The sequence below is a fragment of the Astatotilapia calliptera genome, chromosome 14 (genome assembly GCF_900246225.1).
Source record: "Astatotilapia calliptera chromosome 14, fAstCal1.2, whole genome shotgun sequence".
NCBI classification, from domain to species: domain Eukaryota; kingdom Metazoa; phylum Chordata; class Actinopteri; order Cichliformes; family Cichlidae; genus Astatotilapia; species Astatotilapia calliptera.
Window position 1 is genome coordinate 9,013,923 of NC_039315.1, and position 19,396 is coordinate 9,033,318.

General features: G+C 39.3%; 1 protein-coding gene across 8 annotated transcripts in view; it reads right to left on the reverse strand.

Moving 5' to 3' along the window:
* frya (furry homolog a (Drosophila)) overlaps positions 1-19,396 on the reverse strand; it is a 46,527-nt gene extending 27,131 nt beyond the window's left edge. For 3 of the 8 annotated variants that reach the window (XM_026193652.1, XM_026193653.1, XM_026193651.1), the window contains exons 1-7: positions 13,963-14,345; positions 5,239-5,438; positions 1,883-1,936; positions 898-1,037; positions 694-784; positions 467-546; positions 296-376 (exon numbers count right to left, since the gene is read on the reverse strand). In XM_026193652.1, coding sequence (XP_026049437.1) covers positions 296-376; positions 467-546; positions 694-784; positions 898-1,037; positions 1,883-1,936; positions 5,239-5,438; positions 13,963-14,179 — 863 coding nt within the window. In that variant the 5' untranslated portion in view covers positions 14,180-14,345. Of the gene's footprint in view, positions 1-295; positions 377-466; positions 547-693; positions 785-897; positions 1,038-1,882; positions 1,937-5,238; positions 5,439-6,981; positions 7,326-10,210; positions 10,506-13,962; positions 14,346-19,319 lie in introns of those variants that run through there. The other 5 variants (XM_026193658.1, XM_026193654.1, XM_026193657.1 and 2 more) reach the window with 4 other exon arrangements.

The following is a 19,396-nucleotide window of genomic DNA, read 5'->3' on the forward strand; positions in this document are numbered from 1 at the left end:
AGGGCTTATTCCTTTCTTCGGTGATCTCAAAACTTCAAAATAAACAGAGACATTCATTTCCAGTCCTAGTTTGGGGTGAAGGGGATCGCTCCAGAAGTATGTCATCCCTACAGTACGTTCCAGTCTCTTAAACCAGGGAATGTTTTGCAAGAAGGCATTAGGAACAGTAACACACCAATGTGATGTGGCATGACAGCAACAGAGGAGAGGGTAGTAATTTATCATACAGTGAAAAAAAGTTAAAACACAGCCAATAGTACTGAATTATTATCACTGTTCTGTTTTTGTGCCTTACTTGGACTGGGCTAATACTCCTATGACTTCAGCATAGAGGTCTGCTACAGTGTGCATGTTGCCAGTGTTCGGACCATGATACCTGCAGGAAAACAATGCATTATACCAAAAACAGCACATTTTAGAGAGACTGAATGAAAAGTAAACTTTGTAAGGACAGATGAGATCTTACCCCTCTTTGTATCTAAAGTGCTTAAAGGCTAAGTTAATGACTTCATTCACCAAACTGTCAAGGGTCGGGTAGAGCGGCATCTGATTAAGAATCAATAGAAAACATGATCATCTCAAGATGTCTGCCAAATTAAGTTTATTTTGTCAGCAGCAATAAATCAGGGAACCTGATGAAATTATAGGATAAGCTAAGTAGATTTTGTGTAGTACAGAGTTTAGTCACTTTACCTGTTTCAAAACTTCTATAAGTACAAGAGAGAAGATGAAATCAATGGCCAAATCCCGCCTTTCAAGTAGATAATCTCTCTGTTGCTCGTCACTGTTAGAGAGAAAACATGTTTGCTATAATCATAAAGCACACCTGAGCCTCACCATTCTTTTGTCTACAAGTGACTCATGCTTGCGTGCAGAAATCAATGTAATTGTTCTCACTTTTTGGACTTGGTGTTGGCTCTTGGGCGGTACTCGTGCAACTCCTCTTCTAATCCATTTTGTCGTTTGTACCAGTCAAACAAAGTGCGGAGGATGGAAGGGAGACTGTATTCAGCCAAAGAGCTCATGGAGCTTATCAACTAGGAGAGCAAGACATACATAGCGCAAATGAGCATTTGGGTTTAGCGGTCCACATACCAAAGTGAAAGATAGCCATCAGTATTTCCTTTGTTTATTTGAGCAGCAATTTCAACATCAATTCCAATAACAAACAAGCATTAATTTGCATTTCATCATGTCTCAAGCATTTTTTAAACATTTTAACAATAAATGGGCAACATGGGTTTAAGTAAAGTAAAAGCAACACTAAGAAAAGGCACCGAGTTTGAATAGTGAACTGGTTCTTATTGGGGATACAGTACGCAGAAATACAGAGCGCCCATGGGGCTGCCTCCCTCAGTCTTGGGGGTGGGTGAGCGAAAGGAAGGAACAGGCCGGGCACACAGGAAGGGAGGAGAGTCTGGTGGGACTGGGGAACACAGTGAGCCCTTCATTCAGCACACGGCTGGAGAAGAATCCTGGCTCTGTGTGGCTGCTGAATGGCCTCGCGCAGCAGCACAGACACACCTCTGTGGCTGTGAAAGGGCCTTCTCTGAAAAGCCACAGACCTGCTCGATACACCTAGTGCTGAGGCAGTGCCAGCTGTCAAGGTAAACACTCCTGCCCATGACTAGATCTGAAAGACCTTTTGGGATGTGAGCTGGGCTTTCAACCATCAACTTTTTCAAGCTGAAGTGCATCATACTAGAGCAGTATCTATGACGTGCTTATTTTCCAATTGGGAGAGGAAACACAGTTACCTCTGTGTTGGTGTTGGATTTTGTATAGAATAAAAATATAATCTAATATGGTTATATTACAGGTAAAACAAATAGTTTATCTAGTGAGCATTTGGTCCTAGGTCCCTGTATTTCTATGCACTTACTTGGTCAAACTGAGGATCTTCTCCCCGCTGTAGTGACTTTGTTAATGGCTTTTCCTAAAAAGGCAGAAAAAATAGTCATTTTAAAACTTTATTTTTGCAATAATACAGACAAAAAAAGTTCTTTGTAGTGTGATTTAAAGAGTATAACTCCAAATCTGATGACTAAGGAGTATGAACCGGGACTGATCACAGCCCAGCTAATGAGAGGGCCATCAATCAGTCTGTTGCCTGGCTAGGAGCAGGCAGGGTCACTTACAATATTAGAGATGGGACATTTATGACAGTTCTTATTATTACAGTCTTCCATCATCTAAGATAAAAGCCTTCAAAAGGGTTTAATTCTCAGTGCACCCATCTCCTGGCAAAGTGACAGGCCCGTCGATGACTTCTTGACTCTCTAGCCATCAGGTCATAACCAGCCATCCTTTTTATGAAAAGGCTTAAAAAACATAAGCTGTTAACACAGATGGTTTAACTCTCTGAAACTCACTTCACTTCATATATACCGCACACAAATATCTACTTAAAACATTTGGGAAAACGGCAACGAAATTGTTAGCATTGTACAATTTTTGGAAAGATAAGACAACATTTTAGGTGAAGCTCCATCACACAACGCAAGCCTGATTTAAGGGCAAATTTACGTAAAACAGACAGTAGCATCATTCTACATCTATTGTTTATTCTTGTGCAATTAAAAATGTCTTCTTTCTCTTCCTTTTTGCAACCCTGCTTTTCCAAAAACTCCCTATTGCCATGTCATCAGCCAGGCAGCACATCACAGCACTTCAGTTGCTGATTAATCCAAAAAAGCTAACTGTGTGATCTGTGTCACAGTGACATTGCGTGGGCCATAATGCTCTCTCTCTCTCTCTCTCTCTCTCTCACACACAGCTGGAACACCAGCTAAGCTCCAAGGTTTGATGAACCTTTTAGTTTTTAGACAAATGCTTGAATCTGAGACGCCCATCTGTGCTGGAATGACAGAAAAGTCAATGCTTCTAGCTCGGCATGGCTTTTAAAGATTTTACTGCCATTTGGTCCAGCCTGATTCCTCATAGGTTTAAAGCATTTTTTTCATTGATACATGTATTTTGTAACCTGTGTCTTTTTGTGCTTTACCCTAACAAATGTTGACTACAGATCAATGTCCATGATGGATTCTGATAAATGAACTCACAACAACAGTGGGAAAACTACAAGAAGAGACTAAAACAAATTACTCAGCCAGGTCTCCACTGAGAGGAAAAACCAAGAGAGACACATCCTCCCTGCAGTCCTCTGGAGGGTAACAGAATGAAACAAGGGGCTACACTCTTCCCCTATGGTAATTAACACTTCACTGCAAGCCGAAGCGGGTGACTAACAGTTTTTTGTAAATCACAGCACCTAAAACTGGAGACAGAATGTCCACAGCAGCTTCACTGATTCAAGGCAACAAGTAAACTCACAATTTATCAGACCTACTAAAAATCACATGGAAGAGTAGCTATGTGTTTCAAATAATTAAATAACAGTATGTAAAGCAAAATGTATGATGATGATCATCAAATGGCGGTAACACTTATAAGATACTGATACACCAGTCTGACTTTCTGTCCACAGAATTATTTCTGTGAGCTGTTTTTGGCCTGAAAGGATCAGCTCCATCCTCCACTGGACTAAAAGTCTCCTGGAGATTTTATTGCCAGCTTGTGCATTCATCTAGTTTTCCAGAAATATTTAATTGCAACATAAAGACAAAGTCAGAACAGCTAGAAATGAGTTTATGGTGGGTTTCTATTGATTAAATATTAATTTTATGGTTAAAATGAATGATAAATGAATACATATTGGAAGAGAAACATAATTAGTATAGAGACGACATGTACTTTCCTGTGAAAACATGAAAATATTAACTCTAGATAAAAGCCTCGGAAGAGGACTCGCTTTACTTCAGTGAAAGTACATTTTTTGCTGTTGGACATTGATTGCACGTATCTGCAGAGACTAACTACTGATCAGCGGGGGGTGTACATGCAAAGTGAGCTACTTTTGATTGGAAGGTAATGGCACAGGTCACGTGGTGGAGGGCAGTCTTCTTCCAAATAATCGTGGTCTGACTTGGAATCACTGCAATCAGACAGGTTGACAAAGGTTTGTCAATAATTGCTAACTAATTTTGCATGTTGCAATAGATCTAAGTCAGTCTGAAGATGACTGCGACTTGTCTTTGCAATCGGGGACTCAGCTGGTTGCCAGATGACTGCATTCTGGTTACATTCTTACATAAAAAGCAGGGTGCCAAGCACCTAGACAGTTAAATCTGTCCTGGCTGTATTTGTGGGGAAATATTTGAATTTCTGCTTCAGTTCTACGAGGCTCTGTCTGGACTCTGAATGGAAGTACTTCATGTGAATTTCTTTGTATACAGATGGCAGCAGATTTTCACTTTTAATCGATTTATCACAGTTAATCACCTTATGACCACAAACTGACGGCATGAAATTTCCAATTTGACAGAACTGAGTTGTAAACTGATAGCAAAACTCCATCTTATTGGCACTTCACTGACACACAAAGATGCTTTGAGAATTGCAGTTTGCTGATAACTGTTGCACATCTGGTCCCTGTCTTCTAAGAAACCATTTCAAAGGCAGCGAAGTTGCAAATTCATTGCACATAATGACATTAATATTGGTCATGCCACAACCATTGTTTTCCTAATGTGACTATAAGATAGTAGTGCAAAAATTCCATCATATTTTTGAGACACAAAAGTGACTTCATGTTATCTGTCTGACTGACAGAACAAAAGTCAAACAAAAGCTATAACTCTTTCGATAAGGGACAATCATCTCAAGCATTACTCATTTAGCAAAATTCTTACTTAATTATTATATATTTTAAATAGTTAAATAGATAATATATTTCTCCTAATATCATTTGATTTGAAATTTCTTCAGTTCATTAGACGCTTCTGTGCTTCTGAGTACCCGGACTGTGTGTTTTTAAATTATTACTAAAACATTATTTTCTTAGAAGTAAAGCATCCTTCACCACTTGTAATTCATTACAGTCAACAAAAAAGGACACAGGCCTGTCTTTCCAGCATCTTTCTGTTATAGAGATTTATAATCTGGGGTCAGAACACCCACCAGGGCTCAGGAGATGATTAACAGGATAGTAAACAAGAAAAAAAATCTAAGGGTTAATTTTTTACTCTAAACTTTTTACTTTTTGTTTATATTTAACTAATATAACACTCTTTAATGCTACATTTTTAGTTTCACATTATTATCTTATAGCCATAAGATAAACAGAATGTCAACTAATCACTACAGGACACAAAGAGCAGTAACCCTCTTCCCACTCACCAGCGGTTCAGCCATGATTATTCGGATCTTGCGCTCAGACATGGTGGTGAAGTTGGCAAACAGGCTCTTGAGGACGTACTCGCCTGGCTTGCTCTCTGGGTCAATGGTGATGGGCATCATGGCAGGGGGACCCTTCTCTCCCTGAGGACAGCAGAGTGGAGGGATGGGAGGTTTACTGTATCCGTTCCCCACGGGCGAGGCTGCGGAGGAGAAACAAAAACCACAAGATGGGAAACAGTTTCATTAAGTAAAACATTGCCAAATCGAGCACAATGAGTGGGACAGGATCAGCCACTAGAGAAAAAGAGTTCACCGAACAGGGTATTGCTGAGAAGTTTCCAAACATGGACAAAAAGTTCCCAACATGTTGAGCATTCCTCAGTAAGACTGTCCAAAGGGCACCGTCTTGCCCTGAGTCTGCTGTTTCTTTCCTCCTGCTACAGTGAGCAGAGCACATATGGAAATAAAACACCATGGCCTGCAGCTGGTGTTTTGGTTTTGTACCAAAGTCGTCACTGTCCTTTGAGGGAAACAAAAACCTTGTGCGTGTGATCATCCTTCACTCAGTGTTATGATATGGCCCACCTTTAATAACGAATGGCTTGCCTCGGGCCACTTAAACCCATGAAAAAACCCACGAGTTAATAATTTAACCTCTGTGTTGAACTCTTGTGCCTCCAGACACAAACCTGCTACATACAGTAAAGACATGCATACAAACATCTTATTAGAAGCGTGACATTTTCCTTCAGCGATAACTCTGCAATTTCTAACCAGGCCTCAGCCTCACAAACTGCCTGGGTTTGGTGTATAATAGTCAAAGGACAGAACAGAGCTAGTGCCTTACAGTGAGAACCATATTTTCGTAAACATGTGCATGCGCATGTAATAAATACGTCTGGACAGAAATCAGCAACAGTAAAGGTCAACCCAAACTGTTCATCTGTCAAAATCACAAATCACATTTTTCCTTTTTAGTTTTATTTTCACTCACTTTGTGCTGCATATTTATCCAAAGCGACACAGTCATATGGAGAGATTTCCCTGAGAGGCCAGTGCTGCTTGACAAATATTTCTTTAAATGACCTCACCAAACCATAAAAACCTGAAAAATGTTTTAATTGAGAGTACTCATATATTTTTAATGTACAATTGAAGGCTTTAACCTTTTCTTTTGCTGGAGATGTAGAATTATTACGTCTACTATTTGGCTGCATGTAAGTCTTGAAATTTAATATATTAGTCTAGTAAGGTTGTGACAAGATAAAAGACAATTAACAATATAATTTAAGGATTTCATTTGTTGTATGCCACATGAGAGAGCCAAAACAGGAAGGTTTAAGACGTTCATACAAAGTTTGATAGGTTCATCAGCGACTACAAGTTGTGCTGTTACTGCTTTACTAAAAGCTATTACCTCTTTACAACTAACTTTAAATAAATTGCCAAAAACTGAATCGCAGCTTAGATTTTACACATCTGTACAAGCTGCATGCAACATAATGAGAGGAGATGAGCAAACACACAATGAGCATTTTATGAGGCACCACAAATTATGCAACACTGACAAATTGCATAAGAGAAGTTGGAGAAGCTGGTACAAGTACACAAGTTTTCTTCTCCAGGTCTTTTCAGGACATGGAGCATTCGGCAATCTCTCAAGGAATGCCCAGCATGTGTAACAACCTTTTATGGCTTTCAGAACATGCTTCCCTCATTCGTGGCGATCCACGCAGCACCTACCCAGACCCTTGATGAAGCTAATGACGCTGGCCTTGCTCCAGCACACAGCTGTCCCGTCCATAGTGGGAAAGGAGGATATGGTATCCAGGGTTGTCCTGATTTAAGACAAACGCTCGCTAGTAAAATCCACCAACTTCCATGTCTTGTGTGTCAGCTGGCTCTGTCCTTCTGGTTATAGTTTCCATGGTGCACAGAGCCAACAGCGGGTGTGTTTTAAAAAGTGGGAGTAGTGTTTGGTACAGGAGACCACACAATCTCTAGATCTCGCTCTCTCTCTTTCTCTCTGACAGCGGCTTCTGCTATGGCTTCCTCCAGCCTTGTGACCACCCGGTGCCTTCCAACAGTGAAGGTCAGGCGGGAATTTTTAGCTGAGGCACAGGACAACGATGAGGTCCAGCATGCTATGGTGGCATAGACTGGTGACTATATTTATCCAGGAGTAAACACTATACTGACAGAGCACTCCCCCCACCCCCTATCGGTGATGCAAAACCACGAGGTACAGACAACCAGAGTGTAAACACCATTCTTGACCACAGTGACTGTTTCACTGCACTTCCCTTAAAGTCTGACAACTTCTTAAAGAAGAACTAAAGTCATTAAGGCAAAGATTTTAGGCAACGTTCCAGCAACAGACACTCTGTGATTTAACACCCCAGATTTATAAAGCAATATCTACATTTTCCCTTGACAAAATATTAAACCAGAGACGAGCTGTAAATAGGAACCAGTGTGCATATCAAGCCTGTGTCTGTTGCTCTGGCACTGTACGAAGTCTGAGACATGACATGTGACCCTGCAAACAAGGAGCTCAGGCACAGCGTGCATTACATCATCGCCATGCTGGAAACACCCTGGGCATGGTGGTACTCCCTGGAGGACAATGCAAACAGGCTGACAAGTGTCTCTCTTGCACACACACACACACACACACACACACACACACACACACACACACACACACACACACACACACACACACACACGCACACACACAAAACATGCAGTCCACAGAGACATCCCTACTGAGTAAACAATGTCTTTAAGCGGCAGTTTGTGAACAGAGTGGCTGGATATTTAGATACCACTGACCTCTTAAACTGGACCAAAAATTCCAGTGTCAATATAGACTTCTGGGAAACTTTGTTCAACTTCTCTAAAGCTGACATTGCATTTTAAGAGATAGCAGTAAGAAAAGGAAGTTTCCAAATGTACACACTATACTATTCTTCCAGGCTGGGAAAAAAGGGACAACATCCTTAGTTACTCGACTAAAAGGAAGTGTTTATAATACTGTAACAAATTGCTGCATAGAGTAGACCATAAAGTGACAGAGCATTTCATTTACAACCCAAATTGTTAAAATATTCCACAGACACCTCCACAAAATGTGACATTTCTCCAATAAATAATTAAAACCTCTCTGGACTTGAAGAAACAGAAAGACAACATTATTATGCTAATATTTTCACTAGTTCACAGCTTTAGTCTTTCAAAAAGTGAGAATGAGAGAGTGATTACGAACCTCTGTGAAAAGCAGCTTAAAATGATGGTTGCAAATTATTGACCATCGGCCCTGTTTGAGCCAGCTGACATCATGCAGGAAACTACTGCCTGCTGTGAGAGAGCATTTCAGGCCAATTATATAAGCCCTGGTCAAAAAGCCCACATCTGTCTGTTTAAAGTGCACATAGAACAATTTTAGCTCCTATTAAAATACTACTTTCAGCTTCTCAAAAATAGAGCTCTTGTTGTACTGTATACTGCTACACAAAGCTAAACATTAAAGAAGAATGAATAAAGAACTTAATTCAAAATGTGAGAAGAAACTGAATAGTAGCTTTTAAAAATGTCAGAAAATAAATTGTAACTAAACATGTTTGGACCGCACCGCTCTACCCAGATCCCCACAGCTCATCTCCTGCTCTGATTGGCTGATGGAGGACTGGCCTTCAGTCACATTGAACAACAAACCTGATGCAGCTGCTCCACAATGGCAGTTCTGTCCTGCTGTTTGTTACTGTTTTATTAGTGCTGGACAAACTAACTTATCAAACCGGGTATCCAAAAATGTTTGTGATTATTAACCCTGTGCTCACACACAGACACACACACATGCTACACCAATTTGGAAGCTATTATTTTCTATATTAAACTAAAATAGATAAATAAATAAATAAATAAATATATATAAATACATATAGTTCATCAAGTCACATATTAGCAGGCACTGTGTCTCACATCTCATGAAGGAAAAAAGAACTTTTATTAGCAACACTATATCTGTTGCCATCTTGTGATACATTACATAACAGCTTGTGAGAATGGAAGCAGAGAGATGAGATTAGGGAAGAGCACAAATTTAATGAAAATGTTAAATGCTGATACAGTACAATGACTGCCTGTGCCTTTATCACTTTAGCAAAGTGACCCAGTGTGGGGATTATGCAACATCATCAGGAGATGGCTCAATGTTTAGTGTGTGGAAAGGGGCAGCTTGTTCGATGGTTTCTCTTTGCATTCAGATTAAGCTCCTAATGCAGTCTGCTTGAGACATGCAACTAGCTTGTAAACATTTAGCACTTTAGGTATTAATCAATTTAGTGTGGCGATATACAGATATAGCACACATGAATAAACTGCTAAGAAGCTAGGTTTAATGCCTGCGTTCGGCTTTTTCATTAGTTTTGCATCCATTCTGTAGGCCACCTCTCACACCTCACATAAAACAGAATAGCACCATGATCTGAAGCATGAAGGCATTTCATCTCACTCTGATGGTTTCACTAGAAGGCAATGAAGCTGTGAGCTTTGGACAGAAGATGCAACCAAGCTGAACCTCCAGTAATCCTATTACTGTGTCCTTGCACTTAATAAGAGCTATTCTGGCTCTGTTTATAAGTGAAATATGGCCACAATTTAAATATAATCAGATGCAGAATCACCATCCGCAAAACTTGTAACATAAGCTATTGTATAATGACTTAGCTAGTCATCCTTGAGGAACTTATGTATCTGGCTGTTGCTAAGAGACAACTAAAAAGCTGTTTTAACTGTGGTGTGCTGTTACTACAAGTACATTAAATTTGCAGCTTCTGGCATACAGAACTATCACATTTCGCTGATCTTAATTTGCACCAAGAAGCAGCATAGAGCTATAAAGTCAGGTTACTAACAGTCATTCAGCTCTGCCAGGTGAACACTACAATAACAACAAACTGGTACTCACTTCCACTCCATGACTTCAGCAAAGACTTGATGCTGATTTCAAAGAAGCCCGAGTCCTGCTGGCTTGTCATGGCTGTAGCTTCCTACCCCCTTTTCTACTTGTGGTTTCCCTCCAGTAGCAGCAACAGCAGCAGTTAGGTTGGGACCAGCAGGTATTGCCTGCTGTCACCTCTCTGTGACGCACACAATGCTGTGCTGACAAGACCCTGAGAAAACACACTAGCACTGCTATACCCCTCCTCTTGTGTCCTGTCCTTGGCTATCAGCCCTCTCTCTCCCTCCCTCTACTCTTTCTCTCTCCCTCTCTAAAGCTGTGGCAGGCAGTGGGCGGCAGTGCAAGCTCCCTTTAAATAACTGCGTGGAGGCTGAGAGTGCAGGAAGCAATCCTCTTAGGGGAGAGCAGTTAATAATAACTACTGTTTGTCTGCGTGCAAGGCCTGATAATGATGAGAGAACTGGGCATGTGCGTCTTTCAGGATGACTGAGAGAATCTGTCAGGTCACGACCACTGACAGAGGAGATGAGAAATCAGGAAGTATGACACATTACATCTGGCTGAGCGAAAAGAAAATGACTCTAACTGTTCTAACTGTAAGTGATCAGCCAGCCAATAAAATCAACTGAATGTAGAAAATAAATATGGGAAGAGGGGCCGACTCTCCCAAAAAAGAATTGTCAGCCGCATAGTGTAAAACTTCTCTTTTGCAGATAATGCAAAAATGAATACATTGGAATGTGTCCAATGTTCACACAGTCCAGTGTTGCATCTCACAGATTCTTTCAGCACTATTGCAACTATATTTAAAATCATGCAATGGACTAATGTTTACTGTTAACAGCATTACTGAAAATATATTAAATTAATTTTAATTTATATATAATTTTTTTTATACATCAGAGCTGAAAACAGTGGAGCAAAGGAATTTTTCCCCCAATATCAAGACAATTAATATACAAAAAGAAAGAGCATTATAAAAAAAAATTGCAATTTTTTGATTTTTTTTGTATAGATGTCTACAAATCATTTTACCAAAGTAAAACTATAATACAATGCTCCTTTTTTTCATCCAATATTTACATTATTCTGGCATGTGGAAAGCACAAGCAAGTTGCCTGACCATATGGACTATAAAGACATCCTCCAATCTACCCCCTCTCACTCCCGCTCAGTGCTCTCAGGATAATCCTATCAGAATTCTGCCTATCCATCAAGCGGCAGCCACTTGCACTTGATTACGTAATACACTCTGTGATGGAGAAGCCACCACTGGCCGTGGCAGTGTTTGGTAAACACACATTTCAGAGGCTCAGGTGTCCTGGATATACCCAACCCAGTAGTTGGGTATACTGAATACACCAAGCAGGACATTCCTGCTTGGTGTACTGAAGCGTTCCACACATTGTGTTACTCTACAATCAATCCCTCCCGCAGCAGTTTTATGTCATGACATAAATAAACAAGTGAGTGAAAAGATGCTGTTGACTTCATTTATGAGGGTTGTTAAATCTCCTTACACACTTGTTTATAGTTACAAAAGAGTCATAAAGCAATAATCTATGGTATCTATATTACAAGGGGAAGGGTTTTTCTGACTTCTTTTATTTACAGTTGGTCTTTTTTAAGACAGTAATGTCAAAACATTAAATATCAAATGTTTAAACTAAACTGAAGTTTACAAGCTTTTAGATAAGTTCATCTAAATAATTTGTTAATAGGTAAATACTCACATGTTGCTTGTATCATGGCCCTCTCAGCAAACATCTCCTCAATTCAATTCAACAAGTAACTATTTAAGCCGAGCACTATTTTTAACAGGAGAATTCATTATGTTCTCTAATCAGACTTGACTATACATGGTCAATTCCTGCCAATTCTGATTTTTAAAAAGCATAATTTCTTAAGAAGAGTTTTTAAAACATATTTAGCTGGTCAGCTTGACTGGAATCTTTGAAATGCAAAGACTTATTCAATTCCATCATTTTTTAGCAAGGCTGCGGAACACTGAGAAGTCAAAGTAAAGGAAGAATGATGGAGAAAGAAAGAAACGAAAGAAAGAAAACGTGGGAAATACCAACCACTTTCAGGCCTGTGTTACACATTTCGGGGTTACCTTAAAACCTTTTAGGGTCCTACAGTAGTTTAAATATATATATATATCAATACAAAAAACACTGTTTATTCAATGAAGTGCATTTGTGTCAGCAAGTAGTTGATGCAGATTTATCAGCTGCAAGTTAATGAAGTGGATCACCTCTTTCACCAGTTTCCACAAGTGCTCTATTGAATTGAGATTTGGTGACTGTGGAGGACAGTGAACTCGTTGTTATCAAGAAATTAGTTGGACATGATTTGAGCTTTATGATGTGGCACATTATCCTGCTGGAAGATGGGCACACTGTGGACATAAAGGAATGGCCACGATCAACAACAGCACTCAGGTAGACTGTGGTGTCTAAGCAGTGATCAGTGTGCTGAGAAAACTACTGTTACTGTTGTTTTCCTATCAGTTTGAAGCGGTCTGGTCATTCTCCTCCAACTTCTGACATCAACAAGATAATCTCACCCAGACAACTGCCGCACCCTGGATATTTTCACTTTTTTGAATCACTCTCCGAAACCCTAGAGTTGGCTGTACTGGAAAATCCCAGTAGTTCATCTGTTTCTGAAACACTCTGAAAACATGTCACAGTCACAGTTCTTCCCTGTCCTGATGCTCAGTTTGATACTCTTAACCATATCTACATGCGTAATTGCTACAACGTGATTCATTAGATATCTGAATTAACAAAAATTGGAAAAAATATGTTATGTTATGTTATGTTATGTTATGTTATTGCATTGCATTGCATTGCATTGCATTGCATCAGCCAAACATGTTTATCATGAAAAGACCTTGTGTTACTTTGAAGAAACTTTCTTTACCCTGTTTGTGGCATAACAATGTGTCTGGATAACTAGGGGCAACTGATGCCAAACGTAGATATAAAGCAGTGGCAGTTTGCTGGCACACTGGCTAGAATCAGCGAGACTTCTCAAGAAGGAAAGCTGCCTGAGAATAATCTTGTAAATGCCAGTTATAGTTTTATCATTTTCAGTGGCAACTTCTCCACAAATCATGTTCACTAACAAAACACCCAAACAGAGGATGAATAAATAAGAAAAGTATTGCTGGTTATAAAAAACCCCCAATGTAAGCATCTTTCCTTCTTTAGGCTTTAAGTGGGCACAGCCTTTAACACATTAAGCACTTATTATAGGCATTATCAAGCTCTGATGAAGGTGAGGAATGTGAAATATGTCTGTCTAGTTCAGCCATTTTTATGGTTATCAACTTCAAACCCTTTACTGCCTCCCACACTCGCTCAGTGCACCCGGTGCCCCTAGCTTCTTCATCTTCTTTTGTCTCTCTCAAACATTCTTTAATGTCCCGTTTATTTGAAGTCATCTTGTTTCTCTGTTGATTAATTTACTTAAGAAATAAGGTCCATAAAAACTGAAAAGGTCAGCTAATTCATCATCCTACATAATATAAAAAATTATGTGATGTACACGCTCTAAGTCCATTACAAACAAGTCACTGGATTCCTGTGTAACTATGAGAAATACAACGAGGAGGTGAGGAATTTCACAAAGTGGGGGCATGAGTGGCTGAAACACTGGTATTGGTTGCTCACCAGATATTTCCAAAACCACATTTTACACAGATTACTGAGGAAATCACTACAACTTCACTGTGTCAAAGCAGCACCTACTTTCAAGAATAGTTGGCCTCTTCCTATGACGCATCTTTTTAAACTTCCCCCTGAAGTCCTTGGGTGGGAATGGATCCAAAGGTAAGCTGGCAATGCGCCCCAGAGCAATCTCATCCAGTCCCTCAGAGCAATCTGTCTCACTTTTGGCCATTTCTCTCACGACACTCTCTCCTAAAGACATGTTGGATGGCAGGAAGCCCAACACTACTTCTTTCATTCTTCTAAAAGAGTCATTTGAAGGAATGCCAGGTTTTCCACTCTTTTTGTAGAACAATTTTTAATTTCTCCTCCTCCCTTTCCCTCGTTAGTAACGTAGTTCTTCGTCCTTGCTGGACACTAATTTTCTGCCGCGCAGAGATGCTTCAAGTGCTGTCGGCTTCAGTCTACTAATGTGTTTCAACTACAGTACTTGTCAGGGCAGTTCAGCAACTTACAGTAACATTCATGAATTGGGCAGGTGTTGAATTACTTAGACAGCTCCTCCTTCATTCAGCAAAAAAGGCAGGAGGCTGAGAAGAGAGGGGCAAAGTTATAACTAAAGAGGGCGGGAGGGGATAGAGAGGCTGCTCTGACAGCCACAGCATCCCTGCCTACTGTATGCCCATGAGGCAGCGCTGAATAAATATCCTGTATTTGTCTAAACAGGCATCTCTTGCCCCTGGAAGCAATAATTAGATAGAAACTAATTCCTTAAATGATCGTGAATCCCTACGAGAATGCTGAAAAGTGTGCGTTAAATGTTGTGTGACAACTTCTTTGTTTGTTCTGTGTTTGACAAACAAATAGATCTTCCAGTTGCTTCACAGAACAGGTTCCGTTAGTTCAGTACATGATCGGTGACTCTGCGTTAGGCCATTCTTATACTCTAGTTAGTCTTCTTCAAGGACTGAAGTGAACACTAACTGGACACACCTATCACATGAACCAGTTTTTCCTAGTCTGACCTACATCCGTAACACAAACACCCTGTGTATGTACGTGACATAAAGGCGTTTTCTGTTTTAGGAAGAAACAGCAGAACAACTAGCCTATACTTTATGTACCTCTTGTATGCATTTCCAGTGAACAAAGAAATGTGTTGACAATTAAAAAGCCAACCATCACACTCAGACATAACTATCTTCATGGTCTGCTGACATGTAGAGTTGGACTCTGTCAAAGAGCAAAGAGAATCACTGAACAACAGGGAGCCCCTGGCAACATGCCTTTCCCCAAAGTAATAAGTCCAGCAGTAATGTCACCTGTCAAAGAAAATATTATCCTAAAGAAAACACTATGAAATACTTCATAGTGCAAGTACATTCATCGGGATTCCCAGAATTTGAGTCTGGTTTTCATGCACGTTTGAGCCTGACCTACTTAAAAACACAGTCATGTTGTCAGAGTAAATAATAAGCAGAACGAAGTCCTATCATCACAACATCTGAAAACACGCTTCCTGTTTTGGACTCATACCACCAAAAGCAAGAACAAAAATATCACACCTAAATATCTTTGCACCGTAACACTAAAAGTAAAAGACCCCTTTAGTCTGATTTCTAATGAGCATGTGCGGTTTTTGTGCAGTTGTGCAAATATTTCAAGTTAGGGTTTGATTAATATTTTCAGGTCAAGTATTTCAAGCATTCTCAACAATAAAAATATTTACAGCAATACACAAACGTTCCAAGCTTCTGAGACAAAAGCTGCCGTATTGTACTGTGGCGCTACTGAAAATGAATGTAGGAGGGAAATATGTTATAGTGATAGAGCACCCTCTAGTGTCAAGTAATACCACCTTTCTCCAGTCAGTCATTGTTTGAAAATGTGACTTTTAGCACCACATGCATTTCTTTATCCACATATGACAAAAATAGATCTCCTTGCTGAGTCACTGTATGACCTTAGTTCAAGTAACATCTACAATTATGACTTGATTATGACACTTTGATAATGCAATAGGAGCGGGAAGTACATGCAAGTGTAACTTTGTTTCCACATTAAACAATAATTGTTTATTTAGTTTATTGACCAATAAAACTGCAGACTCTCAATCTAGAGAACTGCCCTGCAATATTCAGATACGTTTATGTGTCCTTTAGCCAATACAACAGCAAAAGTAGATCTGTAGAGTTTATGTGTTTAAACTTTTAGATGCTACATCATTTATTTAAACTGTGAGATGGACATTGACTAGATATTTATGTTTAATGCTTTAACTTTACTAAACCAGTGTATTACTTGTTTATACTTTATTATTATAATGGGCATTATTATAGTGACTTAAAAGTCCATTATTAGTTCTAAACTACCTCATATTATAATAAAAACAGCAACAAAACGTCACCAATTCAGTGTTGCATCAAAAAGACACCAGAAATATGACACTAACATTGAGGAATATGAGAATCTTCCAGAACATCAAGCTCTGATCGACTTTCTCATAATTTTAATTTTCATTCATCAACCATAACTGAGCTAATGTCTAGTCTGAGCATGTAATCCAAAATAAAAATGTTCAAATATACTGAGCTTGCCTGTTGCCCAAAGTCAGCTGGAACAGGCTCAACCCCTTCCCAAGTGACTCTGTGGTAAAAAGAAAAAAGAAAAAAAAGAGAGAGACAGAGATAAGAAAACAGACGATTGGACGGATGTACTGAATTTGTTCCATGTACACCAAAGTTGAGGAGGAGTAGCCAAACTGGGAAAATAGGCCGGTGTCGGCATGGCCGCTGAAACCAACACCCTCTGGTGGAGCTACAAGGCTGTTTCCATGGTGAGACACATTTAGATTTGAACAGGCACAGCAGAACACGATGAATAATTGATAGATATCAAGACCTAATGTTAGCACAAACCTGCTGAAGGTTAATTCCAGATATGCTCATGGACTCTTGAATAGGACACATGCAACAAGTAGCAAGACACAATGTGGGAATGAAAGCTGGATACAAATGGCTGCGATGTTACATATGATAAGTTATTAGTGTCTATGAAAATGCAACAAAGAGCATTTCTCTTTAAGTGTTTACTGTCAGCAAAGAAGCAGCATTAATCTACATTTCAGAGGGCTGTTTAAAAATTTACAAACTTCCTGAATGTTAAATGGAGAGACTTTGCATAATGACAATTTAGAGCCACATGGTATCGAGGCTGTCAGATTTTTACAGCTGCTAAAACCTTTTATTACTTTGACATGCCAGCCGTTTCCACATTTTACATAAACAGCTAAGGTTAAAAACAAAAAGCAAGCATCCACAGAAAGTAATTATTCAATGGGCCACCTATTCTTTACACTGCTTTGGATCTGGGATGGGTCAGCACACAAAAGGACTATTCAAGGGCTACAAACAAGTCGACAAACAGCACCTGTTCCCTGCTCTGCATGCCTATTATCGGCCTGACGAGGGAGGGTTTCTTACTGAACACATGCAGCCACTGTGTCCCCTGAAAAAGGAGAGCAGATCCAGTTACAGTGAGGTGATTATGTTCTTATACATTGTGCATCAACAGTGCAGGTTTGCCTCTCGTATTGATAGCTTCTAATGGATGCTGGAGACAATACCAGCACAGCGCACGCTGCAGACTGACTTAAAAGCATGTGTTCATTATTGATTCAGTCTTTTGTGCCATGTGGATTGCCTCGGGGTTTATCTAAGTAACTCATAAGCATTGTACACATCAAAAAAGGGGAAAATATGTTAAGATTCATTGTTAAGGCCTTCATTATATTCATTGCCCTACAGGCAAACACAGACTCTCTCATGAGGAAGGGTTGGAAATCTTTACAAGTATTCTTCTTCTCTGCTGAAGATGAGGTTTAAATAACAACTCTGATTCTGGCAAATCTGTATGACTACTGTATGTTACAACATTCTCGTTTTATAATGCTATTGATATCAACAGTATATCACTTAAAGGCTGCAGGATTCGAGCTTCCCTAAAATAACAATAATGCCACTTGACAATAAGTTCAAGTCAATCATATTTATTCATCTCTTTTTGTTCAAACAATTTTGTTCTGTTTATTTCACAGAAAAAAACCCTAAAGAGCTAAAATAACAAACAGCTAATTTAGATGCAGTTTGAGTCTCTCCACAAAAATACAAACTCACAGTTGCATTCCTGTGATGAAAGATCAGATATCCAAAATCCAATGTTGTTACACAATGTATGCAAGCTATGGCACGCCTTAATTTCATTGTATTGTTTTGTAACCCTATTGCGACTTTATTTTAATGGGAAGGAAGACATAGTCCTATTAACAGTGCACTTGGTGATCTGAATTATGTAACTGACAAAAGCTTATATGGCACATTATATTACTACTCTGTTAGATGTCTAAACTTAGCTTTTAGGAGTTTCTTCCTCGAGGTTTAATATGTAGTTTCAATGCACTGATGAGCTGTTAATAAACAGATGGCCACTTACTTATGTTGGAAACGCACACATCAAAAGTTAATTACTAGAACAAAGTGTCAGAAATGAGGAAAAAATCCTCTGTGGTCACGAGTGTTAACTCTGTCCTGGCATTGAATGGCATTTTTTTTTTTTTTTACTTTTTGAACACAAATGTGTAGAAAAAACAAGCTCCACAAAAAAGTCTCACAACCTGTCGGTTTCTTCTGGACGCTGACAGTGTTGGCAACTCAGCCACCTTGGCATCCCCAAGGCAACACTTCTGTTTTTTTGGGTTTTGTTTTTTTTTTGGAAATCTGCTAAGCTTGAGCAACATGTAGCGAGTCTATATACAAATATAGAATTTCACGTTTTTCTCTCTTAAGTACTCAAGTGCTCAGTACTTTGACCTTGTAGAAAAGAAGACTGCTGGAAATCTGAAAACTCACTTGGATTATAGGTACAGCATGACATGCAAAATCACAAAAAACCTTCAACGGGGAATTTCCCCCCTTGTGACGTGATTAGATCTGGGCTAAAAGACACCCTCTGATTCACTACAGTTTTGTGTTTAAAGATTAACCTCTCTGTAACTTTCGTTTTCTTCCCGCATTGGTCATGCAAACGGACTTTGGAACTATTTGACACGATTAACCAAAAATCCGTTTCCTTTAAACAGATGCGAAAAAATATTTGGGTGAAAAACTTATAAAGTCTACTTTCAATAAATCCATCTCAATTTTAATTAGCTTCGACTTGACAGCTACTCCAGCTATCAGCAGCTTACATCGAGAGAGTTTCAAGTCATATATTCCTGTAGTCTCTGAAATACCAGAGAGATAAATAAGCGGGTTATACTATCTTCTAATTTAAAAAGAAAAACAAACACAAGAAAAAACAAAAACCAAGACTGGAGTAAAATATGAACTCCTGAAACTTCAATCAGAAGACTACTCAATATTTTAAAAGCTGATAAATACCTTTGACTGTAACAGAAATCAGTTGTTTCGCTTACTCCATCTCCTCTCGGGAAGTTGGTCCAAGTCTTTGCCCCGAA